This window comes from Oncorhynchus clarkii, chromosome 7 (assembly GCF_045791955.1).
Source record: "Oncorhynchus clarkii lewisi isolate Uvic-CL-2024 chromosome 7, UVic_Ocla_1.0, whole genome shotgun sequence".
NCBI classification, from domain to species: domain Eukaryota; kingdom Metazoa; phylum Chordata; class Actinopteri; order Salmoniformes; family Salmonidae; genus Oncorhynchus; species Oncorhynchus clarkii.
This window is the reverse complement of record NC_092153.1, coordinates 28,061,233-28,078,397: the sequence shown is the minus strand read 5'-3', so window position 1 is coordinate 28,078,397 and position 17,165 is coordinate 28,061,233. Positions and strand designations below refer to the sequence as shown.

The 17,165-nt window shown below is 42.5% G+C and overlaps 1 protein-coding gene across 1 annotated transcript in view; it reads right to left on the bottom strand.

Moving 5' to 3' along the window:
• The window catches only part of LOC139412573 (zinc finger protein 804A-like), a 72,989-nt gene extending 56,175 nt beyond the window's left edge, over window positions 1-16,814 (bottom strand). Inside the window, exon 1 of the mRNA XM_071159288.1 lies at window positions 16,704-16,814. Within this exon, the coding sequence (XP_071015389.1) occupies window positions 16,704-16,814 (111 nt within the window). The remainder of the gene's footprint in view (window positions 1-16,703) is intronic.
• Between the last annotated feature and the right edge of the window lie 351 nt (window positions 16,815-17,165).

Sequence of the window (17,165 nt, the reverse complement as noted above, 5' to 3'; positions counted from 1 at the left end):
ATTGTAGTTGCCTACAGACCAATGACTCTAGAATTTTAGCCAAACAGGAGAGCTTAGAGATGGGCCTATAATTAACCAATTCACTACCATCACCTCCCTTGAGGAGAAGTAAAACAAAAGCTGTTTTCCAAGCTTTAGGAATCTTTCCTATGACTAATGTTTGATAAAAAATATGGGTCACTGCCCTTGCAATGATAGGTGCCGCACACTTGAGTAAACGTGGATCCAGATTGTTAGCGCCTAAAGATTTCTTAGAATCTTTAGACTTCATCTTCTGTGACTTTTTGGAAATTAAAAACCGGCTTACTGTTTTCCGTGACAGTTGAAGGACGAGGGACTGAAACAATAGACCGGACAAGATCATGTTGGCCATTTTTTCTTTCAAAAAGAAAACCAGCAGAAATAAAGCGCTTATTAAAAACATCACACATTTAAATTCGGTCACTGATGATCCCAGATTCTGATGTAATTTGCTTCGGCAGGGAAGTCAATGAGTTTCCTTTTTTAAGTGAGTTAACCTCTCTTGAGTAGGGGGCAGTGTTTTTAGCTCCGGATGAAAAGCGTGCTCGTAGTAAACTGCCTGTTACTCAGGCCCAGAAGCTAGGATATGCATATAACTGGTAGGTCCGGATAGAAAACACTCAAAAGTTTTCAAAACTGTTAAAATAATGTACAGTGGGGCAAAAAAGTATTTAGTCAGCCACCAATTGTGCAAGTTCTCCCACTTAAAAAGATGAGAGAGGCCTGTAATTTTCATCATAGGTACACTTCAACTATGACAGACAAAATGAGAAAAAAAATCCAGAAAATCACATTGTAGGATTTTTTATGAATTTATTTGCAAATTATGGTGGAAAATAAGTATTTGGTCACCTACAAACAAGCAAGATTTCTGGCTCTCACAGACCTCCTTCTTTAAGAGGCTCCTCTGTCCTCCACTCGTTACCTGTATTAATGGCACCTGTTTGAACTTGTTATCAGTATAAAAGACACCTGTCCACAACCTCAAACAGTCACACTCCAAACTCCTATATAAAAAACCTCCTATAAAACCAGTATTTTCACCATGACGTCATTAAAGACATCATTACAACCAGTTTTTCCCACTGGGAAGAGGCACTAGCTTTGAGTCACATGCAATCAAACTCATTTGTACTAATGTGACAGAAACACAACAGTTACTGGTGTTGTACCCCGTACACACTGGGTCATATTCATGTCACCCCGTATGTTGGTGCTCCTGCCTACCCTCCATTCCTGACTAATACTTATTCAAGCCATTCTTCAGACTAATAAATATATAATTTTGATTTAGGCTGATGAACTGATGTATGCCTCCCAAACTAGCTCTCTCTTTGCAATCACAAGCAAAGAGCCACTGTAATGTCTCACTGTGATGTGTTGCAAAGTGCTGGTTTGTTTCTGAAACTGGAAAATAAATTACATGAGAAAGAAATCTCTGAGAAAATAGTATGTTTTTATACCCATGTATTGTTAACTTTGGGATCTTGCAAATGCTAAATTCAATGGAGGCCATATTACAATTACTGCTGCTGAATCAAGTGATTCAAGTTATTATTTCAGCAAGGAGCTCTAATAGGGGACGTTTTTATCAGAGTGTGTGTATGCAAGACGAAAATAGTATGACCCTAGGTTGATCTGAAAATCATCTTAGAACTCGAGACACCTGGGGAATATAGCACCCCAGGAATCTTTATTTGAGAGAAACAGAAATGTAAGTGTGTATGAAGCATGTACAGGGGTCAGGTAAATGTTGGAGGTGTAGCACATCTCTCTCACTATTCTAGAGGGGGACATGAACCCAAGAGAGTCACCCTGAAAGCCTAAGGAGTGACCCCCATTTACCCCCTATTGCCTTTATAGTGCAAAAGTATACATTATGTAGAGAATAGGGTGCCATTTTGGGAAGCAAATGACCTATAAAGGAAAGGGACATACCACTGCAACACAGAATTTGCCATGGGTGTCACACCCCTATAAATTTCACCTGTCCTCGTTATTGTCTCCACCCCCTCCAGGTGTCACTTGTTTTCCCCAGTGTATTTATCCCTGTGTTTCCTGTCTCTCTGTGCCAGTACGTTAGTCAAGTCAACCAGCGTATTTTTACCGTAATCCTTTTTCTATTATCTTTTTGATAGTCCTAGTTTTGATCCCTGCCTGACTCTGCACTTCTTTCCCGCCTACCTGATCATCCTGCCTGGCCTGCCCTTGATTCTGCCTGCCCTTCGATATCTTTTGGATTCTGAACTGATTTTTACCCTTTTGCCTGGCCACGAACATTCTCTTGCTTTCCCCTATTGGATTAACAAATATTGTAAGACTCCAACCATCTGCCTCCTGTGTTTGCGTCATGTGTTTGTGTCATGATAATGGGATGTCAAATGATAGAACATTGCTGTTTGAATCTGTTTCAACTTACATAAAATTATCACTTTCCTAACAGCATCATGCCTTTTTCGTGCCTGGCAAATATTTTATATTGGTTGAAGCAACGTTAAATAAAACACATTACACCAAGGAAAATATATTTTTCTGGTTGCTTAAAAGTGGTGTAAAAAACATCTGCATACCACCTAACCATTCAACCAAATCTTTTCACTAGAAATCATTTTATGACTACTGTTCCAATGATCATAATGATACAATAATCATCATAAACACAAAGACAAATGTACACACACACACAAGCATGCAAGCACACATGCATACACCTATGCCAGCACCCACACAATGTGGTGTAGTGTATAAAACAGTCTGTTTTTCCCAGTTCCAGTAAATGCAGTCATTTGAATTTATTTTAATTAAATACATATAAACCCCACATTTTTGCTTTGATAGATACATGTTGAATAGTATATGTGGTATTTTTATATACAGCATTTACATGACAAATATGTATATATATATATATTGTAGTTGAAGTCAGAAGTTTTCATACACCTTAGCAAAATACATTTAAACTTAGATTTTCACAATTCCTGACATTTAATCATAATAAAAATTCCCTGTCCTTAGGTCAGTTAGGATCACCACTTTATTTTAAGAATGTGAAATGTCAGAATAATAGTAAAGAGAATGATTTATTTCAGCTTTTATTTCTTTCATCACATTCCCAGTGGGTCAGGAGACTACATACTGTCGTCGTCTGAAGAGGAGTAAGGATCGGACCAAGACGCGGCATGGTAAGTGTTCATGATGATTTTAATAAAAAAAAGCACTGAACACTATGAAATACAAAAACAATAAACGAATACGTGAAATAACCCAACTGCAACAATACCGTGTGGCGACAAACACTCACACAGAAAACATACATCCACAAAACAACAGTGAACCCCAGGCTACCTAAATATGGTTCTCAATCAGGGACAACGATAAACAGCTGCCTCTGATTGGGAACCATTTCAGGCCAAACACAGAAATAGAAAAAACATAGAAACACAAACATAGACTGCCCTTTTAGATTAACTAACTTCAAAGCAATGACTCGGACGTTGGGTTTGATACGAAAGCTTCTTTTAGTAATAATACTTGTTCACGTTACATTTAACAACTTTTTTTTGGTACAGAGCAATGCAGGTAAGATGCTATCGGAAAGTCAGCCACAATCACTGCACCTGCACATAATTGGCACGTTCCTCTCGCAAGACATTCTGGGACTTGCAGTCAAAAAGCGTAATTCAACACAACCCAATACAATTACATATGCAAATAAATCTAAAGAAATATCTTTAGATACAGCTCAAATAATAAACTTAAACATTAACTCTGTAACACATTAAAGTTACAACATGCCCACCCCAACTCACTACCTGACCATACTAAATAAAGACAAAACAAAGGAAATAAAGGTCAGAACGTGACACATACACATACACTCAATTAGTATTTGGTAGCATTGCCTTTAAATTGTTTAACTTGGGTTAAATGTTTTGGGTAGCCTTCCACAAGCTTCCCACAATTGGCCCATTCCTCCTGACAGAGCTGGTGTAATGGAATCAGGTTTGTAGGCCTCATTGCTCGCACACACCTTTTCAGTTCTGCCCACAAGTTTTCAATGGGATTGAGGTCAGGGCTTTGTGATGGCTACTCCAATATCTTGATTTTGTTGTCCTTAAGCCATTTGCCACAACTTTGGAAGTATGCTTGGGGTCATTGTCCATTTGGAAGACCCATTTGTGACCAAGTTTTAACTGCCTGACTGATGTCTTGCGATGTTGCTTCAACATATCCACATACTTTTCCATCCTCATGAAGCCATCTATTTTGTGAAGTGCACCAGTCCCTCCTGCAGCAAAGCACCCCCGCAACATGATGCTGCCACCCCGTGCTTCACGGTTGGGATGGTGTTCTTCGGTTTGCAAGCCTCCCCTTTTTCCTCCAAACATAATGATGGTCATTATGGCCAAACAGTTCTATTCTTGTTTCATTAGACCAGAGGACATTTCTCCAAAAAGTACCATCTTTGTCCCCATGTGCAGTTGAAAACCGTAGTCTGGCTTTTTAATGGCGGTTTTGGAGCAGTGGCTTCTCCCTTGCTGAGCGGCCTTTCAGGCTATGTCGATATAGGACTCGTTTTACAGTGGATGTAGATACTTTTGTACCTGTTTCCTCCAGCATCTTCACAATGTTGTTCTGGGATTGATTTGCACTTTTCACACCCAGGTACAGTCATCTCTAGGAGACAGAAGAGTATAATGGCTGTGTGAGCAGTATGACGGCTGCGTGGTCCCATGGTGTTTTTACTTGCGTACTGTTGTTTGTACAGATGAACGTGGTACCTTCAGGCATTTGGAAATTGCTCCCAAGGATGAACCAGACTTGGCTGATTTCTTTTGATTTTCCCATGATGTCAAGCAAAGAGGCACTGTGTTTAAAGGTAGGCCTTGAAATACATCCACAGGTACACCTTCAATTGACTCAAATGATGTCAATTAGCCTATCAGAAGCTTCAAAATCCATGACATCATTTTCTGGAATTTTCCAAGCTGTTTAAAGGCACAGTCAACTTAGGTAAACGTCTGACACACTGGAATTGTGATACAGTGAATTAATCTGCCTGTAAACAATTGTTGGAAAAATGTCTAGATCCTAACCGTCTTGCCGAAACTATAGTTTGTTAACACAAAATTTGTGGAGTGGTTGAAAAATGAGTTTTAATGACTCCAACCTAATTGTATGTAAACTTCCGACTTCAACTGTACACACATTTACTCTGGTATACATTACATGTAGTGTCTTCAATACAACCATTACCATTAATCAGCTCCTATATCCCAATGCGTGTTCCATTACACAAGGCCAAACATATAGAATATAGTTTTCACTCTAGTGATGCTGAGAGCTAAATTAAGGCTAGTCCCACCTCTATTGAAGGTACATCAAAACTGTCATTATGTGTGGAAGGAGAACTCCACCTGTCGCATATTGCCCAGAAATGAAGGCGAGGACACTTGAATAACTAATCACTGCCAATATAGACTTCAAACACCTCTCTGGAGAGGAGAGGGGAGTTCTCGCTCTCTTCAAAAAGTGTGAAGCTGACTGTGCTCCTCAGACCTAGCTCATTAGTGTGGCAATCAGGGGCTCTGAAGCACAGAAATGATGAGGAAGAGAAAGAGAGAAGGCTAATTGACTTGTGCGGCAATGGTGGCTCGCTTGCCGTCCTCCTACAATACCCCCGGGGTTTGACAGAGTTGAGAGATGTGTGAACGCCCACTCGCACCTCGCACACTCGTTCAGTTTCCCCGGTAACGTGACAGCATGTCAAGACAGTGTTCCCCGGTATACATTTTATTTTTTATTTCACTAGGCAAGTTAGTTAAGAATAAAATCTTATTTACAATGACGGTCCTGGGTAAATTATGCACCGCCCTATGGGACTCCCCATCACAGCGAATCGTGATACAGCCTGGAATCGAACCAGGGTCTGTAGTGACACCTCTTGCACTCAGATGCAGTCCCTTAAACTGCTGCATCACTCGGGACACACATACTTACAGTAGCTATACTTTGTGTTGCTCTAGACTAGAGGGAAAGCCAAAGCACGCATCTGTGGTGGGGTACTGCATCTTGGAGATGCTGAATTGAGTTTCTTCTAAATTAGGGGTATGAAATCGTTTAAAAACGTTTAAAAACATATTACAAAGGAAAATGAGGATTATCGTTTCTTATTGGACAAATCCAAATAGTCCCTCTCTGTTTCAGTCAGTTTTCTTCTGTTCAGTGCTTTATTAACACAACCCTGGAGGTGTAGAGAGAAACTGAAAGTATCTAAAATCTGTCCTGTTTCCTCAACAAATTACAGTTCTAATCCCCTGACCATTTGAACGCAAAGGGCGGTGATTCCTAAACTTTTTGTAGTCCCATACCCCTTCAAATGTTCCAGCTGTGTACCCCCTCACACACCAGGGTCAGCGCACTCTGTTTTTTTACATCATTGTAAGCCTGCCACGCACACACTATACGATACATGTATTAAACATAAGAATGAGTGTGAGTTTTTGTCACAACCCGGCTCGTGGGAAGTGACAAAGAGCACTTATAGGAACAGGGCACAAATAATAATATTATAATGATCAATAATGTTGCTCTTTCTTTAGCCATCTTACAAAAAAAACGTATTTGTTCATCAAAAATTGTGAATAATTCACCACAGGTTAATGAGAAGAGTGTGCTTGAAAGGATGCACATAGACTCTCTCCAATATCATTTTCCACACAGTCTGTAACTGTATTTAGTTTTCATACTAGTGAGGGTCGAGAATCCACTCTCACATAGGTACATGGTTGCAAAGGGCATCATTGTCTTAACTTCTTATGGCTGCAGGGGCAATATTGAGTAACTTGGATGAAAGGTTCCCAGAGTAAACGGCCAGCTCCTCAGTCCCAGTTACTAATATATGCATAGTAGAAAACACTCTGAAGTTTCTAAAACTGTTTGAATGATGTCTGTGAGTATAACAGAACTCATATGGCAGGCAAAAACCTGAGGATGAATCCAAACAGGAAGTGAGAAATCTGAGGTTGGTCTGTTTTCAACACAGTTCCCATTGAAATCCCATTGAGATATGAATGAAGTTGCACTTCCTAGGGCTTCCACTAGATGTCAACCATCTATCGAAATTTGACTGTGTTGTGGGACTGAATAAGAACCGAATGAACAGGTGTCTGGCAGTCAGCCATTTTCTGTTCATGCGCATTCCACATGATTTCCACTTGCGTTCCGTTGCTCCTCAAGACACAAAGGAATTCTCCGGTAGGAACTTTATTGAAGATATATGATAAAAACATCCTAATGATTGATTTTGTACTTAGTTTGAAATGTTTCTTCGACCTGTAATATAACTTTTAAAAGTTTTTATCCGAAGTAACGCTCGACCAGAACGAGCGTTTGGATATGTATACCAAACATGCTAACAAAAGGAGGTATTTGGACATGAATAACGGACATTATCGAACAAAACAAACATTTATTGTGGACCTGGGATTCCTGGGAGTGCATTCTGATGAAGATCATCAAAGGTAAGGGAACATTTATCATGTAATTTATGGTTTATGTTGACTCCAACATGGCGGCTAATTTGACTATTGTTCTGAGCGCCGTCTCAGATTATTGCATGGTTTGCTTTTTCCGTAAAGTTTTTTTAAATCTGACACAGCGGTTGCATTAAGGAGAGGTATATCTATAATTCCATGTCTATAAATGGTATTATCATCAACATTTATGATGAGTTTTTCTGTTGAATCGATGTGGCTATGCAAAATCACTGGATGTTTTTGGAATAAGTGAATGTAACGCACCAATGTAAACTCAGATTTTTTTTATATAAATATGAACTTTATCAAACAAAACATACATGTATTGGGTAACATGAAGTCCTATGAGTGTCATCTGATGAAGATAATCAAAGGTTAGTGATTAATTTTATCTCTATTTGTGCTTTTGTGACTCCTCTCTTTGGCTGTTTTTCTGTGACTTGGCTCTGACCTAACATAATCGTTTGTGGTGCTTTCACCGTAAAGTCTATTTGAAATCGGACACTGTGGTGGGATTAACAACAAGACTACCTTTAAAACGCTATAAGATACATGTATGTTTGAGGAATTTTAATTATGAGATTTCTGTTGTTTTGAATTTGGCGCCCTGCACTTTCACTGGCTGTTGTCATATCATCCCGTTAACGGGATTGCAGCCCAAAGAGGTTTTTTAACAGCGCGATTTGCGAAGGCAAGATACTGAGCGCAGACATTGTAAGGTAGCGTTGATTTGTTGTATTCGGCTACACCTGATTTCATTTAGAAAATTCAAAATTCAATTTTCATAGAACCACTTGTTTTATTTGTAAAAAATAAATAAATGTGAATCACATTTTATTTGGCGCACCCCCAATGGCATTTCTTGGAATACCTGCCATAGGGTAACAGATGGAGGGTCTGTCGTATCAGACGGTGAACAAGCTTCATTCACAGATACATGTAACACTGTCCTCGTTGCTGCTAATTTCTTTTTGTATTTTTAATTTAACCTTTAACTAGGCAAGCCAGATAAGAACAAATTCTTATTTACAATGATGGCCTACATGGTCCAAACCCGGATGACGCTTGGCCAATTGTGTGCCGCCCTATGGGACTGTCACGCAGAGCGGAACAGGTGAAACCAATTGCAGACTCAGTCGAGGATACTGGGAGGAGGTAACCAAAGTATTTATTGAAACACGAGGGGAAGATTGAGTGCAGGCCAGGGGAAGCTCGGGCGGGTTGCCGGAAACCAAGTGCAGAGGACGAGGCTTTAGAGAGAGGTGTTAGGACAGGGTAAGCAGGTCCAGAGCGGAATTCAAGGGATCATATAGTGGGGAATCCAAGATAGAGTAGCAGGACTGATGAGAAGTTGGACTGGAGACAGGGACCAGAGTCAGAGCGGGCAGAACCGTAGTGGAGAGGAAAACAGCGGCAGGCAAGGGAAAATAGGCACAAATGTCTAGAAACATGGACTAACCTCAGGAGGCTAAAGAAATTTGGCTTGTCACCAAAAGCACTCACAAACTTCTACAGATGCACAATCGAGAGCATCCTGTCGGGCTGAATCACCGCCTGGTACAGCAACTGCTCCGCCCACAACCGTAAGGCTCTCCAGAGGGTAGTAAGGTCTGCACAACGCATCACCGGGGGCAAACTACCTGCCCTCCAGGACACCTACACCACCCGATGTCACAGGATCGCAATAAAGATCACCAAGGACAACAACCACCCGAGCCACTGCCTGTTCACCCTGCTATCATCCAGGAGGCGAGAACAGTACATGTGCATCAAAGCAGGGACCGAGAGACAGAAGATGTTTTTCAATCTCAAGGCCATCAGACTGTTAACAAGATGTTTATCTTTCATTTGCTGTATTGTACTTGTTGTGAAAGCTACATATTTCAAAAAAATACCTCTCGCACCCCGAGCAAGAGGCTATGGAGGGGCCTTCTTCCTCTCCGGTAGGGGCTGTTTTTTCTATGTCAAGAAAAAAGATGGGTCACTTAGGCCATGCATAGACTTCCGTGGGCTGAATAGTATCACTGTTAGGAAAAACTATCCCTCTCACTGATCAGTTCTGCTTTTGCCACTGTCCATGGTGCCACGGTGTTCACTAAACTCGATGTCCGGAATGCCTACCACCTTGTCCGCATCAGAGAGGGGAATGAGTGGAAAACGGCATTCAACACATCACTTGGACTCTTTGAGTGTTTGATCTCACTAACGCTGGTCTCACTGCTGCTGTTTTCCAAAACCTAGTTACCCTTCCAGCAGTCAGTCAATCTGTGAGTTGTGCAGCTTTAACCTCGATGGGATATGTGGGATGGTAGCGTCCCACCTGGCCAACATCCTGTGAAAATGCAGAGCGCCATATTCAAATAAATTACCATAAAAATACAACTTTGGGCCTCCCGGGTGGCGCAGTGGTTAAAGGGCGCTGTATTGCAGCGCCAGCTGTGCCATCAGAGACTCTGGGCTCACGCCCAGGCTCTGTCGTAACCGGCCACGACTGGGAGGTCCGTGGGGTGATGCACAATTGGCCTAGCGTCGTCCGGGTTAGGAAGGGCTTGGCCAGTAGGGATGTCCTTGTCTCATCGCGCACCAGCGACTCCTGTGGCGGGCCGGGCGCTGTGCACACTAACCAAGGTTGCCAGGTGCACGGTGTTTCCTCCGACACATTGGTGCGGCTGGCTTCCGGGTTGGATGTGCGCTGTGTTAAGAAGCAGTGCGGCTTGGTTGAGTTGTGTATCGGAGGACACTTTCAACCTTCGTCTCTCCCGAGCCCATACGGGAGTTGTAGCGATGAGACAAGATAGTTGCTACTAAAACAATTGGATACCACGAAATTGGGGAGAAAACGGGTAAAATTCATTTTTTTTTTATTATATAAAAAAATTATAATAATCAACTTTGATGAAATTACACATTCAATATACCGAATTAAAGATACACTTGTTGTGAATCCAGCCAACGTGTCAGATTTCATAAATGCTTTACGGCGAAAGCAAACGATGCTATTATCTGAAGATAGCACCCCAAAGAGAGAAAAGCATATTTCAACCCACAAGATACAGAAATAAAAATATAATTCATGCCTTACCTTTGATGAGCTTATTCTATTGGCACTCCAATATGTCCCATAAACATCATAAATGGTCCTTTTGTTCGATTAATTCCATCGATATATATCCAAAATGTTCATTTATTTGGCACGTTTGATCCAGAACACCGGTTCCAACTTGCGCAACGTGACTACAAAATATCTCAAAAGTTACCTGTAAGCATTGTCCAAACATTTCAAACTACTTTTGTAATACAACTTTAGGTATTCAACGTAAATAATCGATAAAATTGAAGACGGGATAAACAGCGTTCAATACAGGATGATAACGTGTAAAGTGTAGCGAGCATTTCTGGTCACGCGCCTCTATCAAACAGTACACTTCAAGTTACCCTCGTTCTGGATGGCCGTACTTCTTCATTACACAAAGGAAAAACCTCAACCAATATCTAAAGACTGTTAACATCCAGTGGAAGCGATGGGAACTGCAAGCCCATGCCTTAGAATTCTAGATTCCCAATGAAAACTCATTGAAAAGAGGGTGACCTAAAAAAATGATCCTGGATGGTTTGTCGGGGTTTCTGTTATACTCACAGACATCATTCAAACAGTTTTGGAAACTTCAGAGTGTTCTCTATCCAAATCTACTAATATGAATATCCTGGCTTCTAAGCCAGAGTAGCAGGCCGTTTACTTTGGACACGCTATTCATCCGGACGTGATAATACTGCCCCATATCCCAAAGAAGTTAACCAAGGATGGCCAAGAACCAGGGGAGAGCGAGGGCAGCTGATTATGTGGAGACTGATCCTTTCCTGGTGATTTCGACGCAGAATCACCAAAATGGTTCTCTCACTGAAACGGGCGAGGAGCTGTCCATTGAGAGCATTGGCATTGAGGGGTGAATCGAGCAGAACAGTGTTCAGACCCAACTGGGTAACAACACCTCCGTCCAGGAAATTCTTGTCAACACCTGAGTTGAAGAGGGCAGGTAGAGAAAAAGCCTGGCTTTGCCAAACAAGAGTGCCGTCTAGCAAGGGTCTGGGTGAAGATGGACCTGCTCTTTGACTCAACAGTATAGCCCCCACAAATGTCGAGCCACCTTCTTTTAGCTGGCCGCAGTGAACAAGTGGAGATAAAGTGACCAACCTTGCCAAGGTATAGGCAGCTCCTAGTGCTGACTCAACGCTGCCTCTCCTCATGAGAGAGACGGACCCGGTCGAGCCATGTGGGTTCGGGATCTGCCCTCTCTCTCTGACGCTCATGGAGACGGTTGTCGATGCGGATGGTGAGGGAGATGAGCTCCTCGAGTCCGTCAGGCTCATCCCTGTACACCAACTCATTCTTGATGGTCTCGGTGAGAGCGTTCTGGAATGATCCCTGAAGGGCCTCCTCATTCCAGCTGCTCTCAGCGGCGAGGGTGCGAAACTCGATCGCCATCTCAGCGACACTATGGGAGCCTTGACGGAGGGACAGGAGTTTCTTGGCGGCATCCTTATTGCAGACAGGGTGGTCAAAGACTCTCCTCATCTCCTCTGTGAAGCTGGAGTAGGAGGAGCAGACGGGACTGTTTCTCCTACACAGCCGTAGCCCAAGAAAGCGCTGCTCCACAGAGGCTGCCAATCAGGAAGGATATCTTGGCCTGTTCACTAGCATATGCGTAGGGATGTTGCTCTTATACCAGTGAACATTGTAACAAAAAGGCTCTGCAAGCTCTGAGGTTGCCGTCATAACGCTCGGGGGCCGGAACGAACGGCTCACGGAGCAGAGGAGGAGAATTTGGGGCTGGTTGCGAGCTCTGGGCGAAGGTTCAGCCCTGTAGCACAGACAGGCTCCGTGAAAGCTCCTGGTGGGCCACCACATCAAGATGTGCTCCCGAAGGGTTTTCAGGGCTTGGTAATGTTGCTTGAGCAGGGCGCCTTGGCCGGCGAGGGTTTGGTGGAGAGGATCTGAGTCTGCTGGGTTCATGTCTTTGGCCAGATCATACTGTCACGCAGAGCGGAACAGGTGAACCCAAGAGCAGACTCAGACCAGGATAATGGGAGGAGGTAACCAAGGTATTTATTGAAACACAGGGGGAAGATTTAGTGCAGGCCAGGGAAAGCTAGGGCCGGTAGCCGGAAATCAGGTGCGGAGGATGAGGCTGGAGCGAGAGGTGTTTGGACAGGGTAAGCAGGTCTGGAGGGGAATCGAAGGTAGAGGAGAGTGGGGAATCCAGGATAGAGCAGCAGGACTGACGAGAAGTCGGACTGGAGACAGGGACCAGAGTCAGAGCGGGCAGAACTGTTGTGGAGAGGAAAACAGCGGCAGGCAAGGGAAAACAGGCACAACAGGAACAAACAGGTAAAAACATGGACTGACAGAGCAGAGATTACGATCAGGCAGTGTGGAAGTGGCAGGGCTGAGTATTTGTAGAGGTCTTGATAATGGAACAGGTTGCAGCTTTTGGGAATCTGCTCTGACTTTAGCACACCTGTACACCCACACAGTCACACACACAAACACACACACACAGATACAGAGAGAGCACTGGGGGGAGTGGCTGCAGGTCAAGGAGAAACAGGATGAGCACTAGAGGGCATGGCAGGAGCAGATGTGACAGGGACTCCCAATCATGGCCGGTTGTGATAAAGCCTGGGTTATTGGGTCAGCAAATGTCAAGGGAACAGCTGCTGTGATGAAAAGAAAGACTCTGGCAAAGTATTTAGATTACATTGGATGAGTTTAATTGAACCAGGGTGCAGTGGGCTATGGCCAGTCACATGACTGGCAAAACTGGTGAGGTCAGAGCGCCCTGCTAAAACTGAACAGTAGCATGTGACAACATGGAACATTATCCCGGTATTCCAGATGCTTGACATACATGACTTTGTTTTGAGCCAACTTCACCATCATCATGTCATACAAAAAGTTTGTGAACTAGGCTTGAGCGTTATACTATATACTGTATAATAGCAACAGGATGGTTTTTCAATACCATCAATACAATGTCTCTCATTCACACTTGCGTGTAAATGTCAAAACTCATCAAAAATTACATTCGGTAGCTCCTACCTATATATGTATAACTTTATGAGCTGGACTGCCTGACTTTGCAACAACTGAAAGAATCTGTTTGCACTAGTTAGCATATTTAGCTAGCAGCCTCCATGGAAATTCGCTATTACTTTAGCTAATTTTGTTCCGGTAATAGACGCCCAATGGGCTTAAAACATTTTAATGGCTCCCCCTTGTGTACTAAGCCGGTAATGCCATAAATCCCGGGATGAGAGAAGGACGGTAATGACTATGTGAAATTCTGGCTTTCGCCCAACCCTATTATGAACCAAGTCAAATACCATAATCACAAGTAATGTGTATATTTGTTGATATGAAAAGCTTAGTTTTTTATTATTGGAAGCCATATATGTCAATGAAATAACTGTTATATAAAGGAAATATACATATCAATAATTTAGCCTCAGGCAGCGATGGTATACCACTAAAACAAGAACAAGTCCTATAGCCATTGTGAGATTGCATTAAATAAATGGCATTATTTGTAGAGATTGCACATTGAAAAGAGCTGTGCGAGGGAGCACCGCTCCTCATGAACACAGTTCTCACATCAGCTGTTAGGTGCCCCTCAGCCACTCTCTGTGAGCACAGACTCTGGTAAGTGTTCAGAAGCTCAGCAGTTATACTGCATAAAATATAATTTTCTGCTAATGATAACAGTTTGGGGTCTTTAGAGTGGTGCTGCACTGGAATGCTGAGACTGAGTTTTCCCTTAGAGTGCAGGGTGCAATGGTCTGATCTCAGCTACCATGAATGAATGTACCTGTAGCTTTTTTTTAGCAGTATTTACAGTTGAAGTCGAAAGTTTACATACACCTTAGCCAAATACATTTAAACTCAGTTTTTCACAATACCTGACATTTAATCGGTTAGGATGATGTCTTCGGCTTGCAAGCCTCCCCCTTTTTCCTTCAATCATAACGATGGTCATTATGGCCAAACAGTTCTATATTCGTTTCATCAGACCAGAGGAAATTTCTCCAAAAAGTAAGATCTTTGTGACGCTGCAAACCGTTGTCTGGACTTTTTATGGCGGTTTCGGAGCAGTGGCTTCTTCCTTGCTGAGAGGCCTTTCAGGTTCTGTTGATATAGGACTCGTTTTATTGTGGATATCGACACTTTTGTACCTGTTTCCTCCAGTGTCTTCCCAAGTTCCGTTGCTGTCGTTCTGGGATTGATTTGCACTTTTCACACCAGAGTACGTTCATCTCTAGGAGACAGAACGCGTCTCCTTCCTGAGTGGTATGATGGCAGCGTGGTCCAATGGTGTTTATACTTGCGTACTATTGTTTGTACAGATGAACGTGGTACCTTCAGGCATTTGCTCCCAAGGATGTGGAGGTCTACATTTTTTTTCTGAGATATTGGCTGATTTCTTTTGATTTTCCCATGATGTCAAGCAAAGAGGCAATGAGTTTGAAGGTAGGCCTTGAAATAAATCCACAGGTACACCTCCAATAGACTCAAATGATGTCAATTAGCCTATCAGAAGCTTCTAAAGCCATGACATAATTTAATGGAATTTTCCAAGCTGTTTAAAGGCACAGTCAACTTAGTGTATGTAAACTTCTGACCCACTGGAATTGTGATACAGTGAATTATAAGTGAAATAATCTGTGTAAACAATTATTGGAAAAAATGACTTGTGTCATGCACAAAGTAGATGTCCTAAACGACTTGCCAAAACAATAGTTTGTTAACAAGAAATTTGTAGAATGGTTTAAAAACGAGTTTTAATGACTCCAACCTAAGTGTATGTCAACTTTCGACTGCAACTATATATACGGCTGGATCTGGATGGACTTGGGACTTGACCCGAATAGCAGTCATGTCACTGACATGTCAATAGTCAAATAATGTAGCGTACATGTACTATAATGTAGCATGAAACATAAGGTAAATAAAAGGTAGGATCTGCAAATCAGGCCGTTAAATAAATAGCCTGGATAGAATATAATTCACAGCTAGAGCAACAAGTGAAGTCATTGCTTTGCATATCTAAATACATAATCTGGTGAAGTGTAAGTGAGATGATTCTTAGCGAGGGTAGCATAGTGAGAGTAGCATAGCTCTAATTACAGGATATCTCACTAAGTCTTACCGAGTGGCTCAGAGTCCTTATCCACCCCATTGAGGTGGCTTCTTAGCAGTCACATTGATTCCACATGTTTAGAATGAAACATATGGTAAATTTGGGATCCTTACTGTTATATGGACAAGGTGCCTGCAAGTGTGTTGACTGTAGTGAGAAATCAACTGTCAAATGGATAGAGTGAGTCTGCTGAGGGAGGATTGGGTACCCTTTTGCTTTCCAGTTGACTGGAGACAATCTATTGCTGTTTGATGGCGACGAGGCCCAACACACCAACTGCATTAGTCTATTTAACCCTGGGAACAGGGTTCCTACTAAGCAGTGGTCTCTCATAGCCTCACAGTGAGTGCATCAATATCTCATCTAATATGATTCCACTTCTTTAGAGCGGAGGCTCCTCCGCTGGGAAAGCAACCGGAGTGCCTTAGCGAGGTGTAAATGCGGACTAGAGAGAGAAAGAAATGGAACAAGGGAATGTGTGCATTTTCAATAGTGCCTTGAAAGCTTTGCAAGGCTTTTCCTTCCAGGAATCCACAAATTTACTGTAATTAAATTACACTGCATGGCTGCTGCCGTATCATTGTTATCATTGTCATGTATAATGTCATTTGTGATAAAGAAGTGGCCCGTGGTTTGGACACAGGGAGGCTTGTGTGTGTGTGTGTGTGTGTGTGTGTGTGTGTGTGTGTGTGTGTGTGTGTGTGTGTGTGTGTGTGTGTGTGTGTGTGTGTGTGTGTGTGTGTGTCATCTCTTTTACAGAGCTGATATTCTGTAATATGTAACGCTTTATCACTGTTGTCATTACTAATACCCGGCTTCCTTAGCACACAATAAAACAGGATTCTATATAGCACATATTTTCATAAATGCATACATATGGTACCTAATGCAACATTAGTTAAATGTCAAATTTTGTCTTGTTCAGAGGTTTATGAGATGGTGCATGCCTTACCAAGTTCTTGCTGCCATTCTTATTGAGGGGACCCCGGAAAACTCCCTTGATGTTCCTGAAGTGTCCATTGCTGAGGTGTGTGGAGCTGATGACAATGTAGTAACAAGCCATTGGAGGCCAGTGGCTTCCATGTGCAAAATGCACACTGTCTGGTAAAGCAAGAGAAAAAAGTAAAGTAAAGTGTGCGGATGTAAACAACTTTACTAATCACAGAACGCATAGGATGGACTCAGTAAGGCGTGAGAGTCAGGGCTGTCCAGATGCGGATGGAGAGGGTGGGAGGGCTTTTTCAGATTCTCTCCTCACAGCAAGGGGAGACTCTCCAAACTCTGCAGCCCATCAAAACAGAAGGCTCAGACACTCTGGGCTTCTGTGTTCCTCTCACACACTATCTCTTTATTTCTCTGTTCTCTCTCATGTTCTCTACGGCAGCGTGCTCTCTTTTCCTCATTCATCTCTTGC